An 18684-nucleotide genomic window follows, 5' to 3' on the forward strand; every position below is an offset into this window, starting at 1 on the left:
ACGGCACAGAAACAGGCCATTCGGCCCAACCAGTCCATGCCGGCGTTTATGCTCCACTCGAGCCTCCTCCCGTCTTTCCTCATCTAAATCTATCAGCGTAACCCTCGATTCCCTTCTCCCTCATATGCTTGTCCAGCCTCCTCTTAAATGCATCTATACTATTCGCTTCAACCACTCCCTGTGGTAGCGAGTTCCACATTCTCACCACTCTCTGGTTAAAGAGGTTTCTTCTGAATTCCCTGTTGGATTTCTTGGTGACTATCTTATATTGATGGCCTCTAGTTAAGCTCTTCCCCACAAGTGGAAACATTCTCTCTGTAGCCACTCTTATCAAAATTTTTCATAATTTTAGAAGACCTCTATTAGGTCACCCCTCATTCAATTAGATCATGGCCGATCTGCGACTTTATGCCATTTACCCGCCTTGGTTCTGTAATCCTCAATACCCTTACCCAACAACTATCTATCAAAAAGGTACAATGAGGTCCCGGTGGCGAATTAGCAGATCCCAGCCCGGGTACCAGGGCTACACAACTGGTTTCAGCATCCCGTCGGCAGAGAGGGGGAAATCAGGCAGGCTTCCCTCTCCTGATCATCCAGCCATGTGTCTGTCTCCTTTAATCCTACAACCCCTCTTCCCTCCCCCACACCACGGCTCCAACTCTAGACTCTTGCGCATTTCAACACTTCCCACCACTGGCAGTTGTTCCTTCAGCCGCCTAGGCTCCAGATGATCCCACCCCAAACCCCTCCACCTCCTCCAAGACCCTCCTTAAAACCCACCTCTTTCACCAAGCTTTTAGACACCACCTTCTCCCATCTCCTCCCTTGGTCTGGTCTCCACTTTTTGATTACATCTCTGCGATGTACTGTTGAATGTTTTTCTAAATTAAAAGGTACTTTAAGGTAATTGGCAAAAGAACCAGAGGGAAGACAAGGGAGACTTTTTTTTTAAAAATACACAGCGAGTTACGATAATCTGGAACGCGCTGCCTGAAAGGGCGGTGGAAGCAGATTCAATAGTAACTTTCAAAATACTAGAAAAGGACAAATTTACGGGGCTACGGGGAAGGAGCAGGGGAGTGGGACTAATACACGGAGACATCAAACTTGGGTTTGTAACAGCCCGTGGGGGGTTACAGGAGAAAGAGGAACGCAGAGAGAAAGGGGAGGAACTCCACAACTCTGGAGGTTCAAGGTGGGGAATCGAGACTCGGGAGAAGGTTCGATGATGCTCGATTTCAACACAGTGAGTGTGTAGGGGGATGGTACACGGACCACAGACAAGACTCAAGGAAGGTTGCGACAGAGATAGGTCGAAGGCAAGGTGGCGAGAAGGGATCAGACGAGCCTTTGCTTGGATGTTCTCCAGGAGTTATTTAACAACATTCCCCCGAAGGTAGACATTCCAAACCTGTTTCCTGTAAGGAGCAATCACCCCGATTTCTTTGGGTGAAATCTTGGCGAGACCTTTCTTCCCCTGACCCGTCAGCAGCCTCTTGAGGTAGAACAGTACTTGGTTGATCTCCTCAATATTGAAGAAGGATGGACTCCTGGCTTCCCTCTGATCTTCTCCCAGCACTCCATGGAAGATTAGTGGAAAATTCTGGAATTCCAAAACATGCAATGTCAGGATCTCAAATCCAATTTAAACAGCAGGCGGTCAGTTAGTATTCCCCATATTCTGTGACCAGTTACCACTTTTATCCCCCAGTTCTCCCCTCCTGAAGGCACTGACTCGCATTTGAGAACAGTTTTTTTTTAAATAATTAATTCTCGGGATGTTGGGGGGGTGGGGGGTCGCTGGAAATGTATTGCCCATCCCTAATTGCCCCTCGAGAAGGTGGTGGTGAGCCGCCTTCCTGAACCGCTGCAGTCCATGTGGTGAAGGTGCTCCCACAGTGCTGTTAGGGAGGGAGTTCCAGGATTTTGACCCAGCGACGATGAAGGATCGGCCGATATATTTCCAAGTCAGGATGGTGTGTGACTTGGAGAAGGAACTTGGAGGTGGAGTTCCGCAGGCATCGGATGTCCTGCAACACCCCAGTCAAGTGGCTATCCTTCATGCATTCATAGAATGATAACAGCACAGGAGGCCTTTCGGCCCATCGTGCCCGTGCCAGCTCTTTGAAAGAGCTCTCCAATGACCGGCAACAAGAAATTTGACAGTTTGGGAGATGGCCGGGATAAGAGAGATCACAGATCACAGCAAAGCCCAATCCTCACCATCCAATGCTCACTGAATGGTGATCAGAAGCGTGAACATTCGGTCAATTTTCTCCTCCCTAATCCAGGGGAGGGGAGTCTCCAATTGAAACATTTCCACCACGGCCCTGCTGAAATCATTCAACTGAGCGCAAGTTCAAATCCCAGCATCGGCAGTTTGACAGTTAGAATTCAGTTAAAAATTATTTGCAAAAGCTCAGTAAAAGTGACCGCGCGGCAATCGGATTGTCGTAAAAGCCCAGCTGGTTCACCGCCCTTCCCCGGTCTGGTCTATAGGCGACTCCAGTCCCACACCAACACGGCCGACTCTCATCTGCCCTCTGAGGTGGCCTCGCGAGTCAGTCACTCAGTTGTATCAAACCACCAGTGGCTCACCACCAGCGGCAAGGCAGCGGCTCGCCACCAGCGGCTCACCACCAGCGGCAAGGCAGCGGCTCGCCACCAGCACCACCTTCTCAGGGCAACCGGAGATGGACACAGCCAGCGACACCCACCTCCCCAAGAATGAACTTTAAAAAAAAGACCAGCAGGAACCTGGCCCCAGCCTGGTTAGTGAGGGACAGCTATAGGCTGGAGAAAGTCGCTGAGCAAACAGAGGGAGGGCTTCTTGTTCAAAAGGATGATGCCAGAACGCAGAGGTTATAACCATCAGGAAAGACCGAACCAGATGGGGCTCTTTAGAAAAGAGAAGGCTGAGGGGTGACCCGATGGAGGTCTTTAACATTAGGCAAGGGGTTCGATAAGGTAGACGTAGAGAAGATGTTTCCACTTGTGGCAGAGTCCAAAACTAGGGGACATAAGTATAAGATAGTCACTAAATCCAATCGGGAATTCAGGAGAAACTTCTTTACCCAGAGAGTGGTGAGAATGTGGGACTCGCTGCCACAGGCAGTGGTTGAGGCGAATAGTATAGATACATTTAAGGAGAAGCTCGATAAACACACGAGGGAGAAAGGAATAGAAGGATATGTTGATGGGGTGAGATGAAGAGGGGTGGGAGGAGGCTCGTGTGGAGCATAAACACCGGCACGGACCGGTTGGGTCGAATGGCCTGTTTCTGTGCTGTAAATTCCAAATATTCAGACTGAAGAGCAGGACCAAGGCCCATAGAGCAGGACCAAGGCCCATAGAGCAGGACCAAGGCCCATAGAGCAGGACCAAGGCCCAGAGTGCAGGACCAAGGCCCAGAGTGCAGGACCAAGGCCCAGAGTGCAGGACCAAGGCCCAGAGTGCAGGACCAAGGCCCAGAGTGCAGGACCAAGGCCCAGAGTGCAGGACCAAGGCCCATAGAGCAGGACCAAGGCCCATAGAGCAGGACCAAGGCCCAGAGTGCAGGACCAAGGCCCAGAGTGCAGGACCAAGGCCCAGAGTGCAGGACCAAGGCCAGAGTGCAGGACCAAGGCCCAGAGAGCAGGACCAAGGCCCATAGAGCAGGACCAAGGCCCATAGAGCAGGACCAAGGCCCAGAGTGCAGGACCAAGGCCCAGAGAGCAGGGCCAAGGCCCAGAGAGCAGGACCAAGGCCCAGAGTGCAGGACCAAGGCCCAGAGTGCAGGACCAAGGCCCAGAGTGCAGGACCAAGGCCCAGAGAGCAGGACCAAGGCCCAGAGAGCAGGACCAAGGCCCAGAGAGCAGGACCAAGGCCCAGAGAGCAGGACCAAGGCCCAGAGTGCAGGACCAAGGCCCAGAGTGCAGGACCAAGGCCCAGAGTGCAGGACCAAGGCCCAGAGAGCAGGACCAAGGCCCAGAGTGCAGGACCAAGGCCCAGAGTGCAGGACCAAGGCCCAGAGTGCAGGACCAAGGCCCATAGAGCAGGACCAAGGCCCAGAGTGCAGGACCAAGGCCCAGAGTGCAGGACCAAGGCCCAGAGTGCAGGACCAAGGCCCAGAGTGCAGGACCAAGGCCCAGAGTGCAGGACCAAGGCCCAGAGTGCAGGACACCAAGGTTGGAAAAAATAGTAGGAAATAAAGAGCAGGTAAACCAGGAAGCATTGAGCAGGAGATGGCAAGGCTTGCATTTCGAAAGCCTGTAGATTGGAGGAGGAAGGGGAGACGGAGGGCAAGGAGTTCCATCGTTCTCTTGTCCTGGGAAAGCACGAGTCCGGGTTTTAACACAGAAAGGAGTGCGCGTAGGATGCCGTATGTAAAGCAACAGTGGACAGTTCAGATGAGCAAGGACCAGAGAAAGTGTGCAAGAGCAAGAGAGAGAGAGTGAGAGTGTTGCACGAGCAAGAGAAGGAGCACACCCACAGGACTAGAGACGAGACGACGATCATCTAGGGGAGTGTCTCACTCTCCTGTTCTGTTGGGGAGAGCGAGGGGAGTTAGAGGAGCCCCTCAAGATACGGGAGCAGGAGTCAAATAGCGACAGCAACAACTTGGCAGACAGCCTGCAGAAGCGGTGTATCGAGAGAAGCACCAGACTTGCCCAGTGCGTGGCAAGTGTTACTGGTAATAACCAAACATCGGGAAAATGCTTCCACCCGCCAGGCTTACCTTCTTTGGCAAATGTTCCCACTGGCAGTAAGACTGGCTGATTATTAGATCCGCGTGCGTCTCAAGCTCTTCATCATAGAACAATTCATTGGGAGTCTTCAGGATAGTGGGATGTGACCTAACAAACACAGCAACCTTAGACACAACTTCAAATAGCCACATTTATGCTCAATAAGAGTTTCCCATTCAATGACAAAGTAGTTACCCCACTGGTCTGTGCCGGTGTTTATGCTCCACACGAGCCTCCTCCCACCCCTCCATCTCACTCTATCAACATATCCTTCAATTCCTTTCTCCCTCATGTACTTATCTAGCTTCTCTTTGAATGTATCTATGTTATTCAATGACAGTTGCCATTGACCTATATACACCATGAACATCTGTACTATGAACGACTCTACGATTTAACTCCAAGGCCGAGCAAGTCCCATTGTTGAGGGAGGTAGAACTCATCCAAGGGGACCTCACCGTCCTCCGACGAGAGCACTAGAACACAGCGCCGTCCCATGAGCACCATCTCAGATACTCAGGGACTGGGGGCGTCTCTTCATCTCAGCTTCCTACGTTTCCTCTAAACTCAGAAAAGGAGCAGCTATCCCCACAGAAAGGAACCTCCCTATTCCAAGTGTACAACAGGGCCGTGGATGACCAATGAAGGTAGGTACTCATTGGGGCAACAGCTCCATCATGTTGCTCAACGTTTATTCCCCAGACACCGCTAACTTCGTGATCAAGTTGTGCCTCAATCTTGTGTCACTCGTTGTATCCCAACAAAGGCATCTCCTCCCAATGGCCCACTTCTCCCAAGCCAACTCAGGCACGTCAATCAGACCACGTCCCAAGTTATAGCATCTTTCAGCCCAGTGGCACCTCACCTTCTCTCCCCTAGACAATCTAAACCTCAGCCCACCCTCTGCTCAACTCACCACCTTCATGGAGCAGGTAGCACCCCCCACTCCCCCGCCCCACCAAAAGCCAACAGGAAGATTTGTTAGCTTGGCTTTTGTACATTTAATCTTGAAAGAAATGCAGTTCGGTTGGTCAAAAGTCAAATGAATTGGGGGGAAAAAAAGCACTGTTGGTCCATTCAGAAGCATTAAGTTTGACCTTGTATTACTTTTGGATTAGGCAGGCTGGAGTTGTTTTCTTTGGAACAGAGGGGTGGAGGGGAGACTTGATTGAGGTGTATAAAATTATGAGGGGCCTGGATAGAGTGGATAGGAAGGACCTAGTTCCCTTAGCAGAGGGGTCAATAACCAAGGGGGGCAAAGATTTAAAGTAATTGGTAGAAGGATTAGAGCGGAGTTGAGGAGAATTTTTTTCACTGCCTGAAAGGGTGGTAAACCCTCATCGCATTTAAAAAGTACTTGGATATGCACTTGAAGTGTCGGACCAAAAGCTAGAAAGTGGGATTAGGCAGAGACACGATGGGCCAAATGGCCTCCTTCTGTGCCTTAAGTTTCTATGATTTAAGCTTGTTTTTTCTTTTGTTAAAAGTATTAGTTAAGTTTCCTTAAGTATTTAGTGAAACAGTGGAGGTAAATTATTTAATTTCAGAGGCAAAGGAAGAAGCAGTCTTGCTCTGCATTAAGGTTCTGGAAGTCAGTCACGAGGATCTTGACAATCGGCAAAACCGCTTCTCCAATGGCCGAGGAAGTTTGTCCAGCGAGTCAATACAACCCTGGAAAGCCCCAGGTTCCAGCCCTGGTCCTGGTCCTTCACGAGTTAACTGATCTCTGGGTTAGAGAGCAGGGGTGGGGAGGGGGGTTGAAAAAATCCACCAAGACCCCCAGCCCTGCTGGTGGAGTGTCTGGCAGACATCACGCGACAATAGGACAGGAGTGTGTGATGTCCACCATAGTCTCAGCATAAGGGGTCGGCCATTTAGGACCGAGGTGAGGAGGAATTTCTTCACTCAGAGGGTGGTGAATCTTTGGAATTCTCTACCCCAGAGGGCTGTGAATGCTGAGTCGTTGAGCATATTCAAGGCTGAGATCGATAGATTTTTGGGCTCTAGGGGAATCAAGGGATATGGGGATCGGGCGGGAAAGTGGAGTTGAGGTCGAAGATCAGCCGTGATCTTATTGAATGGCGGAGCAGGCTCAAGGGGCCGTATGGCCTACCCTGCTTCTAATTCTTATGTTACGTTCTTATGGTCCAATGCCCCATTGAAAGTCTCAATCCAGGTTCACATTTAAAGAATGGTTGAGGTAATGGAGAGCTCCCCATTACCTGTGGAATTGTACCCCAGCAACACTCAGCATCTCCTGGACAGAAGGGAACTAATTCGGGGGTAGGGGGGGTGGCAGAAAGAGCACAAGGTGCTGGAAAAGTGCAGGGGGCGTGGAGGGAAAAGGGGGAGAAATGGGATCAGTTTTGGCTGCGATGCCCACTGCAGTCGAATTGCCTGCGAGAAAACACAACAGCAAAGGTTCAATAACTTAAATATAGTGATCACTTGGGCGGAAGCACTGGAGAGCGACTGATGCCGGTTGGAACCGTACCCCGAGCAAGGGGCGAGGAAGGGAGGGTCAGAGGGTCAGATGCCCCTGACCCAGGTAGGACGGGAGATGGACCATCACTCTATCGGGCACATTGGCCTCAGCAGACACGGGTCTCACCTGTAATTGCGGAGAAGCTTGGTGACGAAATGTTGGTTGTAGTTGCCGGTGTCCGGGTCCTTCTGGTAAAGGGTGTTCTCATTCATTAACCTCTCCAGCAAAGACAAATCTGAAACACATGGTGAATTACTGTACGACTGTCGCCTACACACTGTGAGCAGGCTTCCCTCCAAACTCAAGAACATGGGTCGAAAAGCAGGTTTAGATTCGGTCTAAAAATGGCTTCGTTTTTCTCCCAAGTTACGTCCCTATTTTAAAACGCTCATCCTCCTTTTCAAATCCCTGCATGGCCTCGCCCCTCCCCATCTTCCTCCAGCCCCGCAACCCTCCACCATCTCTGCGCTCCTCCAATTCTGGACTCTTGCGCACGCCCCACTACCTGGGCCCTAAGCTCTGGAATTCCCTCCCTAAACCTCTCCGCCTCGCTACCTCTCTCTCCTCTTTTAAGCCGCTCCTTAAAACTGACCTCTGTGACCAAGCTTTTGGTCACCTGTCCCTAATATCTCCTTCTGCGGCTCGATGTAAAGCTTGGTTTGATCGTCGCTCCCGTGAAGCGCCTCGGGACGTTTTACTGCGTTAGAAGCGCTGTTTAAATGCCAGAGAACTTGTGTGTGACTGGCCACTAGGAGGTGCCAGTGAGCTGGGCCATGCTCCCTGCCCCTCATCACAGCGGAGTCAACCCAATGCACAAGAGGTTCATCACACAGCGGAGAGCCTCAAGTACGTGGATCAAATAAAGCTGACACGGCCCAGACAGTCACTGCAGCTCACAGACAGCCACAGGCCCACACCAGCACTGTGCCGCTCAATGGACCCTCCCTGCACCAAGCTTCTCAAAAAACAGTCAGCGCTTAAAAGGCAGAGTGTTTGTACAGCGAGGCGAGTAGAACAACAGAACTGTGAGTAGAACAGCGACTGGCGAGTACAGAACTGGCGGGACCGGGAGCTAAACTCGTGATGTGTGCAACACGTCCATTGTTACAAAGACCCTGGATTTGCGGTCCTGATGACAGCGAGCGAACAGACAGTGTTCACCGTCATTCCGCCTTTGAAACTGATCGCAACTTCAGGATTTAGCACACGCAAAATTAAAAAACAAAGGTTTGTTCGTCTTTATTTCAGGTTTGCCCCATGTGAGAGCCCCAATCTTTGTTTTGCGCGCTCTCAACATTTTTAAAAGGTCAGAATCAAAAGGAGCTTACTCACTTCCTGGTTCCCGGTTTGTGAGAATTGTGCGTTTTGATTGGCTGCTTAGATAGCCTGTTGCCGTGGCAGCAGCTCGTGCTCGGGGATTCCCACTATACGACATTGATTTGAATTATGGGTCAGAGCATCCGAACTCCTCGACGCGGAGATGGTGAGATCTTTGGGCGAAGCCTATGTTGGGGCCAGGGGAGAGCGTCTTCGCTTCGCTGCTGACTGCAAGTTCTGGGCCAAAGTATTTACAACCCAGAAACATGCCAAGTGTGCTCTCGCCAACGTGGCATTCCCTGGACCTGCACAGTGCCCAGGAGCAGCAACAGTAACTTGCAATCGTACAGCACCTTTACAGTAATAAATCACCCCAACCGGCATCACAGAGGAGAGGAGGGACCGAGCGGCAAACAGATTAGGAGCGTTCACCCATCACCAATGTTCCCTCTTATTTTTTTTTCCCCCGTGCGCAGTCCCTTTAACTGGCTGTTCGGCCCATTCAAATTTTCGCGTATGTGCGGTTTCACCTATATAACAGCCGGTGGGCGGGTTGCGCAGGACCGCTCACTGCACGCAGCCTAGCGGGAACGATGCCCATCACCCCAGTGCTCGCTGACCTACACTGGCTCCCGGTACACCAACGCCTCGATTTTAAAATTCTCATCCTGGTGTTCAAATGCCTCCCCGGCCCTCGCCCCCTCCCTATCTCTGTAAACCCCTTCTGCCCTACAACCCTCAGATCTCTGCGCTCCTCCAAATTCTGGCCTCTTGCACATCTCCAATTTCCATCGCTCCACCATTGGTGGCCGTGCCTTCAGCTGCCTGGGCCCTAAGCTCTGGAATTCCCTCCCTAAACCTCTCCGCCTCTCTCTCCTCCTTGAAGATGCTCCTTAAAACCTACCTCTTTGACCAAGCTTTGGTCACCTGTCCCAATTTCCCGCTCGAGACTTGAGCACAAAAATCGAGGTGGACACTCCCAGTGCAGTGCTGAGGGAGTGCTGCACTGTCGGAGGTGCTGTCTTTCGGACAAGATGTTAAATCGAGGCCCCGTCTGCTCTCTCAGGTGGATGTAAAAGATCCCATGGCACTATTTCGAAGAAGAGCAGGGGAGTTCTCCCCGGTATCCTGGGCCAATATTTATCCCTCAACCAACATCACTAAAATAAATAGATTATCTGCTCATCGTCACATTGCTGTTTCTGGGAGCTTGCTGTGCGCAATTGGCTGCCGCGTTTCCTACATTACAACAGTGGCTTCGCTTCAAAAAGTACTTCATTGGCTGTGAAATGTTTTGGGATGTCCTGAGGTCGTGAAATGCGCTATAGAAATGCAAGTTCTTTCTTTTTTCTACACTTTCTACAGAGAAACTCAGAGTCCCAATCCACACTTACCCAGTCCGTGTCGGACGGCGATAGGGGACCTCAACACCGGCCCCAGCTGCTTCGGATCTCCGGCCAGGACCAGCTGTCCACCATCCCTGTTGCTTTCTAAATTCATCGCGTCCAGCAATCCTTGAACAGGAAACATGAGGCGTTAGATACAGAGTAAAGCTCCCTCTACACTGTCCCATCAAACACTCCCAGGGCAGGTACAGCACGGGTTAGATACAGAGTAAAGCTCCCTCTACACTGTCCCATCAAACACTCCCAGGGCAGGTACAGCACGGGTTAGATACAGAGTAAAGCTCCCTCTACACTGTCCCATCAAACACTCCCAGGGCAGGTACAGCACGGGTTAGATACAGAGTAAAGCTCCCTCTACACTGTCCCATCAATACACCCAGGGCAGGAACAGCACGGGTTAGATACAGAGTAAAGCTCCCTCTACACTGTCCCATCAAACACTCCCAGGGCAGGTACAGCACGGGTTAGATACAGAGTAAAGCTCCCTCTACACTGTCCCATCAAACACTCCCAGGGCAGGTACAGCACGGGTTAGATACAGAGTAAAGCTCCCTCTACACTGTCCCATCAATACACCCAGGGCAGGAACAGCACGGGTTAGATACAGAGTAAAGCTCCCTCTACACTGTCCCAGCAAACACTCGCAGGGCAGGTACAGCACGGGTTAGATACAGAGTAAAGCTCCCTCTACACTGTCCCATCAAACACTCCCAGGACAGGTACAGCATGGGTTAGATACAGAGTAAAGCTCCCTCTACACTGTCCCATCAAACACTCCCAGGGCAGGTACAGCACGGGTTAGATACAGAGTAAAGCTCCCTCTACACTGTCCCATCAAACACTCCCAGGACAGGTACAGCACGGGTTAGATACAGAGTAAAGCTCCCTCTACACTGTCCCATCAAACACTCCCAGGACAGGTACAGCACGGGTTAGATACAGAGTAAAGCTCCCCCTACACTGTCCCATCAAACACTCCCAGGGCAGGTACAGCAAGGGTTAGATACAGAGTAAAGCTCCCTCTACACTGTCCCATCAAACACTCCCAGGGCACATACAGCACGGGTTAGATACAGAGTAAAGCTCCCTCTACACTGTCCCATCAAACACTCCCAGGGCACATACAGCACGGGTTAGATACAGAGTAAAGCTCCCTCTACACTGTCCCATCAAACACTCCCAGGGCAGGTACAGCACGGGTTAGATACAGAGTAAAGCTCCCTCTACACTGTCCCATCAAACACTCCCAGGGCAGGTACAGCACGGGTTAGATACAGAGTAAAGCTCCCTCTACACTGTGCCATCAAACACTCCCAGGGCAGGTACAGCACGGGTTAGATACAGAGTAAAGCTCCCTCTACACTGTCCCATCAAACACCCCCAGGGCAGGTACAGCACGGGTTAGATACAGAGTAAAGCTCCCTCTACACTGTGCCATCAAACACTCCCAGGGCAGGTACAGCACGGGTTAGATACAGAGTAAAGCTCCCTCTACACTGTGCCATCAAACACTCCCAGGGCAGGTACAGCACGAGTTAGATACAGAGTAAAGCTCCCTCTACACTGTCCCATCAAACACTCCCAGGGCAGGTACAGCACGGGTTAGATACAGAGTAAAGCTCCCTCTACACTGTCCCATCAAACACTCCCAGGGCAGGAACAGCACGAGTTAGATACAGAGTAAAGCTCCCTCTACACTGTCCCATCAAACACTCCCAGGGCAGGAACAGCACGGGTTAGATACAGAGTAAAGCTCCCTCTACACTGTCCCATCAAACACTCCCGGGGCAGGAACAGCACGGGTTAGATACAGAGTAAAGCTCCCTCTACACTGTCCCATCAAACACTCCCAGGGCAGGTACAGCACAGGTTAGATACAGAGTAAAGCTCCCTCTACACTGTCCCATCAAACACTCCCAGGGCAGGTACAGCACGGGTTAGATACAGAGTAAAGCTCCCTCTACACTGTCCCATCAAACACTCCCAGGGCAGGTACAGCACGGGTTAGATACAGAGTAAAGCTCCCTCTACACTGTCCCATCAAACACTCCCAGGGCAGGTACAGCACGGGTTAGATACAGAGTAAAGCTCCCTCTACACTGACCCATCAAACACTCCCCAGGGCAGGTACAGCACGGGTTAGATACAGAGTAAAGCTCCCTCTACACTGTCCCATCAAACACTCCCAGGGCAGGTACAGCACGGGTTAGATACAGAGTAAAGCTCCCTCTACACTGACCCATCAAACACTCCCAGGGCAGGTACAGCACGGGTTAGATACAGAGTAAAGCTCCCTCTACACTGCCCCATCAAACACTCCCAGGGCAGGTACAGCACAGGGTTAGATACAGAGTAAAGCTCCCTCTATACTGTCCCATCAAACACTCCCAGGGCAGGTACAGCATGGGTTAGATACAGAGTAAAGCTCCCTCTACACTGCCCCATCAAACACTCCCAGGGCAGGTACAGCACGGGTTAGATACAGAGTAAAGCTCCCTCTACACTGTCCCATCAAACACTCCCAGGGCAGGTACAGCACGGGTTAGATACAGAGTAAAGCTCCCTCTACATTGTCCTGTCAAACACTCCCAGGGCAGGTACAGCACGGGTTAGATACAGAGTAAAGCTCCCTCTCCACTGTCCCATCAAACACTCCCAGGGCAGGTACAGCACGGGTTAGATACAGAGTAAAGCTCCCTCTACACTGTCTCATCAAACACTCCCAGGGCAGGTACAGCACGGGTTAGATACAGAGTAAAGCTCCCTCTACACTGTCCCATCAAACACTCCCAGGGCAGGTACAGCACGGGTTAGATACAGAGTAAAGCTCCCTCTACACTGTCCCATCAAACACTCCCAGGGCAGGTACAGCACGGGTTAGATACAGAGTAAAGCTCCCTCTACACTGTCCCATCAAACACTCCCAGGGCAGGTACAGCACGGGTTAGATACAGAGTAAAGCCCCCTCTACACTGTCCCATCAAACACTCCCAGGGCAGGTACAGCACGGGTTAGATACAGAGTAAAGCTCCCTCTACACTGTCCCATCAAACACTCCCAGGGCAGGTACAGCACGGGTTAGATACAGAGTAAAGCCCCCTCTACACTGTCCCATCAAACACTCCCAGGGCAGGTACAGCACGGGTTAGATACAGAGTAAAGCTCCCTCTACACTGTCCCATCAAACACTCCCAGGGCAGGTACAGCACGGGTTAGATACAGAGTAAAGCTCCTTCTACACTGTTCCATCAAACACTCCCAGGGCAGGTACAGCACGGGTTAGATAAAGAGTAAAGCCCCTTCTACACTGTCCCATCAAACACTCCCAGGGCAGGTACAGCACGGGTTAGATACAGAGTAAAGCCCCTTCTACACTGTCCCATCAAACACTCCCAGGGCAGGTACAGCACGGGTTAGATACAGAGTAAAGCCCCCTCTACACTGTCCCATCAAACACTCCCAGGGCAGGTACAGCACGGGTTAGATACAGAGTAAAGCTCCCTCTACACTGTCCCATCAAACACTCCCAGGGCAGGTACAGCACGGGTTACATACAGAGTAAAGCTCCCTCTACACTGTCCCGTCAAACATTCCCAGGGCAGGTACAGCACGGGTTAGATACAGAGTAAACTCCCTCTACACTGTCCCATCAAACACTCCCAGGGCAGATACAGCACGGGTTACATACAGAGTAAAGCCCCCTCTACACTGTCCCATCAAACACTCCCGGGGCAGGTACAGCACGGGGTTAGATACAGAGTAAAGCTCCCTCTACACTGTCCCATCAAACACTCACAGGGCAGGTACAGCACGGGGTTAGATACAGAGTAAATCTCCCTCTACACTGTCCCATCAAACACTCCCGGGGCAGGTACAGCACGGGGTTAGATACAGAGTAAAGCTCCCTCTACACTGTCCCATCAAACACTCCCGGGGCAGGTACAGCACGGGGTTAGATACAGAGTAAAGCTCCCTCTACACTGTCCCATCAAACACTCCCAGGGCAGGTACAGCACGGGTTAGATACAGAGTAAAGCTCCCTCTACACTGTCCCATCAAACACTCCCAGGGCAGGTACAGCACGGGTTAGATACAGAGTAAAGCTCCCTCTACACTGTCCCATCAAACACTCCCAGGGCAGGTACAGCACGTGTTAGATACAGAGTAAAGCTCCCTCTACACTGTCCCATCAAACACTCCCAGGGCAGGTACAGCACGGGTTAGATACAGAGTAAAGCTCCCTCTACACTGTCCCATCAAACACTCCCAGGGCAGGTACAGCATGGGTTAGATACAGTGTAAAGCTCCCTCTACACTGTCCCATCAAACACTCCCGGGGCAGGTACAGCACGGGTTAGATACAGAGTAAAGCTCCTTCTACACTGTCCCATCAAACACTCCCAGGGCAGGTACAGCACAGGGTTAGATACAGAGTAAAGCTCCCTCTACACTGTCCCATCAAACACTCCCAGGGCAGGTACAGCACGGGTTAGATACAGAGTAAAGCTCCTTCTACACTGTCCCATCAAACACTCCCAGGGCAGGTACAGCACGGGTTAGATACAGAGTAAAGCTCCCTCTACACTGTCCCATCAAACACTCCCAGGGCTGGTACAGCACGGGTTAGATACAGAGTAAAGCTCCCTCTACACTGTCCCATCAAACACTCCCAGGGCAGGTACAGCACAGGGTTAGATACAGAGTAAAGCTCCCTCTACACTGTCCCATCAAACACTCCCAGGGCAGGTACAGCACGGGGTTAGATACAGAGTAAAGCTCCCTCTACACTGTCCCATCAAACACTCCCGGGGCAGGTACAGCACGGGGTTAGATACAGAGTAAAGCTCCCTCTACACTGTCCCATCAAACACTCCCAGGGCAGGTACAGCACGGGTTAGATACAGAGTAAAGCTCCCTCTACACTGTCCCATCAAACACTCCCAGGGCAGGTACAGCACGGGTTAGATACAGAGTAAAGCCCCCTCTACACTGTCCCATCACACACTCCCAGGGCAGGTACAGCACGGGTTAGATACAGAGTAAAGCTCCCTCTACACTGTCCCATCAAACACTCCCAGGGCAGGTACAGCACGGGTTAGATACAGAGTAAAGCTCCCTCTACACTGTCCCATCAAACACTCCCAGGGCAGGTGCAGCACGGGTTAGATACAGAGTAAAGCTCCCTCTACACTGTCCCATCAAACACTCCCAGGGCAGGTGCAGCACGGGTTAGATACAGAGTAAAGCTCCCTCTACACTGTCCCATCAAACACTCCCAGGGCAGGTACAGCACGGGGTTAGATACAGAGTAAAGCTCCCTCTACACTGTCCCATCAAACACTCCCAGGGCAGGTGCAGCACGGGTTAGATACAGAGTAAAGCTCCCTCTACACTGTCCCATCAAACATTCCCAGGGCAGGTACAGCACGGGTTAGATACAGAGTAAAGCTCCCTCTACACTGTCCCATCAAACACTCCCAGGGCAGGTACAGCATGGGTTAGATACAGAGTAAAGCTCCCTCTACACTGTCCCATCAAACACTCCCAGGGCAGGTACAGCACAGGTTAGATACAGAGTAAAGCTCCCTCTACACTGTCCCATCAAACACTCCCAGGGCAGGTACAGCACGGGTTAGATACAGAGTAAAGCTCCCTCTACACTGTCCCATCAAACACTCCCGGGGCAGGTACAGCACGGGTTAGATACAGAGTAAAGATCCCTCTACACTGTCCCATCAAACACTCCCAGGGCAGGTACAGCATGGGTTAGATACAGAGTAAAGCTCCCTCTACACTGTCCCATCAAACACTCCCAGGGCAGGTACAGCATGGGTTAGATACAGAGTAAAGCTCCCTCTACACTGTCCCATCAAACACTCCCAGGGCAGGTACAGCACGGGTTAGATACAGAGTAAAGCTCCCTCTACACTGTCCCATCAAACACTCCCAGGGCAGGTACAGCACGGGTTAGATACAGAGTAAAGCTCCCTCTACACTGTCCCATCAAACACTCCCGGGGCAGGTACAGCACGGGTTAGATACAGAGTAAAGCTCCCTCTACACTGTCCCATCAAACACTCCCAGGACAGGTACAGCACGGGGTTAGATACAGAGTAAAGCTCCCTCTACACTGTCCCATCAAACACTCCCAGGGCAGGTACAGCACGGGGTTAGATACAGAGTAAAGCTCCTTCTACACTGTCCCATCAAACACTCCCAGGGCAGGTACAGCACGGGGTTAGATACAGAGTAAAGCTCCCTCTACACTGTCCCATCAAACACTCCCAGGGCAGGTACAGCACGGGGTTAGATACAGAGTAAAGCTCCCTCTACACTGTCCCATCAAACACTCCCAGGGCAGATACAGCACGGGTTAGATACAGAGTAAAGCTCCCTCTACACTGTCCCATCAAACACTCCCAGGGCAGGTACAGCACGGGTTAGATACAGAGTAAAGCTCCCTCTACACTGTCCCATCAAACACTCCCAGGGCAGGTACAGCACGGGTTAGATACAGAGTAAAGCTCCCTCTACACTGTCCCATCAAACACTCCCAGGGCAGGTACAGCACGGGGTTAGATACAGAGTAAAGCTCCTTCTACACTGTCCCATCAAACACTCCCAGGGCAGGTACAGCACCGGTTAGATACAGAGTAAAGCTCCCTGTACACTGTCCCATCAAACACTCCCAGGGCAGGTACAGCACGGGTTAGATACAGAGTAAAGCTCCTTCTACACTGTCCCATCAAACACTCCCAGGGCAGGTACAGCACCGGTTAGATACAGAGTAAAGCTCCCTGTACACTGTCCCATCAAACACTCCCAGGGCAGGTACAGCACGGGTTAGATACAGAGTAAAGCTCCCTCTACACTGTCCCATCAAACACTCCCAGGGCAGGTACAGCACGGGTTAGATACAGAGTATAGCTCCCTCTACACTGTCCCACCGATTTACCGTAACATCAGTCTCAGAAGAGCTCTCTCTACTGCACCAGTGAGACATTTTATTTACAATGCCAGCTATCCTGAGCAAGACCACCAATTCAATGCACGGGCTCCTGTGAACTGAATTTTACAACAACAACAATTTATACAGTGCCTTTAATGTAGTAAAATGTCCCAAGGCGCTTCACAGGAGCGATTATAAAACAAAATTGGACACAGACACATAAGGAGATATTAGGGCAGATGACCAAAAGCTGGTTCAAAGACGTAGGTTTTAAGGAGCGTCTTAAAGGAGGAGAGAGGTGGAGAGAGGATTTGGGAGGAATTCCAGAACTTAGGGCCCAGGCAGCTGAAGACACGGCCACCCATGGTGGAGCGATTAAAATCGGGGAAGAGCAAGAGACCAGAATTGGAGGAGCGCAGAGATCGTGGAGGGTTGTGGGGCTGGAGGAGGTTAGAGAGAGAGGGAGGAGACGAGGCCATGGAGGGATTTGAAAAGAATGAGAATTTTAAAATCGAGCAGTCAGGCGTCTCGGCCTCAAATCCAGATGTTGTCCTGATTCTAGGACTGCTGGAACAGCAATAACATTACAGAATTATGGAGGGGGGGGGGGTGGAGAGGAGGAGTGGGAGAAAGCGGGGGTAATGAATCAGGGAAAAGCAGCGGATACACATTACCCGCAATAGCGATGATACTCTCGGGTTCGACAGCATGTCCAGCCTCATCAATGAACACGTGAGAAAAATGACCAGATGGAAAATTGGCGGAGGCCAACCTGTTTTTAAAATATAAAATAAAATATCAGTGAAATGTATTGCGATCTTTGCCCCCCCCCACACACCCTGCACGTGTTTACACTTTCACACGCTCCATCCACACATGTGTAGCTCAACACCAGGTCAGCTCTTGGTAAATCCCCCCGTGTGCCAGACACAAAGCCTCCCCAAATTGTTGATCTATCAGCTGGAAAAGCGCCCCCTTCGACGAGAGGGAGAGACCGGGGATTATTTATGGTCTGCTGTCCATTCACACACCGTCCTCGGTGGGTCTACTGCTGTACAGGTCTCCGAGACCCCATTGGCTGCTTGTCCGACATCCAGCGCTGGACTATGCAGAAATTTCCTTCAACTAAATAGCAGGGAGACCAAAGCCACCGTCTTCGATCCCCACCACAAAACTCCGTTTCCTTAGCCACCGACTCCATCCCTCTCCCTGGCAACTGTCTGAAGCTGAACCAGATTATTCACAACCTTGGTGTCGAGATGAGCGTCCGACCACATATCCTCTCCATCACTAAGACCACCTACTTCCACCTCTATAACATCACCCGTCTCCGCCCCTGCCTCAGCTCATCTGCTGATGAAATCTTCATCAAGAACTTCGTTACCTCGAGACTTGACTATGCCAACACTCTCCTGGCTGGCGTCCATTTTCCACCTTCCGTAAACTTGATCTCATCTAAAGCTCGGCTGCCCATATCCTAACTCGCACCAAGTCCCGTTCACCCACCGCCCCTGTGCTCGCTGCCCATATCCTAACTCGCACCAAGTCCCGTTCACCCACCGCCCCTGTGCTCGCTGCCCATATCCTAACTCGCACCAAGTCCCGTTCACCCACCGCCCCTGTGCTCGCTGCCCATATCCTAACTCGCACCAAGTCCCGTTCACCCACCGCCCCTGTGCTCGCTGCCCATATCCTAACTCGCACCAAGTCCCGTTCACCCACCGCCCCTGTGCTCGCTGCCCATATCCTAACTCGCACCAAGTCCCGTTCACCCACCGCCCCTGTGCTCGCTGACCT

The 18684-nt window shown here is 51.6% G+C and overlaps 1 protein-coding gene across 3 annotated transcripts in view; it reads right to left on the bottom strand.

Moving 5' to 3' along the window:
- Positions 1 to 18684, bottom strand: part of LOC147105012 (RNA helicase MOV-10-like) — a 95266-nt gene that overhangs the window by 12052 nt on the left and 64530 nt on the right. For all 3 annotated transcript variants that reach the window (XM_086011012.1, XM_086011011.1, XM_086011013.1), the window contains 5 exons: positions 17562 to 17659; positions 9927 to 10046; positions 7342 to 7450; positions 4721 to 4838; positions 1415 to 1606 (listed from right to left, as the gene is read on the bottom strand). In XM_086011012.1, coding sequence (XP_085867138.1) covers positions 1415 to 1606; positions 4721 to 4838; positions 7342 to 7450; positions 9927 to 10046; positions 17562 to 17659 — 637 coding nt within the window. The remainder of the gene's footprint in view (positions 1 to 1414; positions 1607 to 4720; positions 4839 to 7341; positions 7451 to 9926; positions 10047 to 17561; positions 17660 to 18684) is intronic.

This window comes from Somniosus microcephalus, chromosome 18 (genome assembly GCF_052327205.1).
Source record: "Somniosus microcephalus isolate GS21.2 chromosome 18, FLI_Smic_1.0, whole genome shotgun sequence".
Classification (NCBI taxonomy): Eukaryota; Metazoa; Chordata; class Chondrichthyes; order Squaliformes; family Somniosidae; genus Somniosus; species Somniosus microcephalus.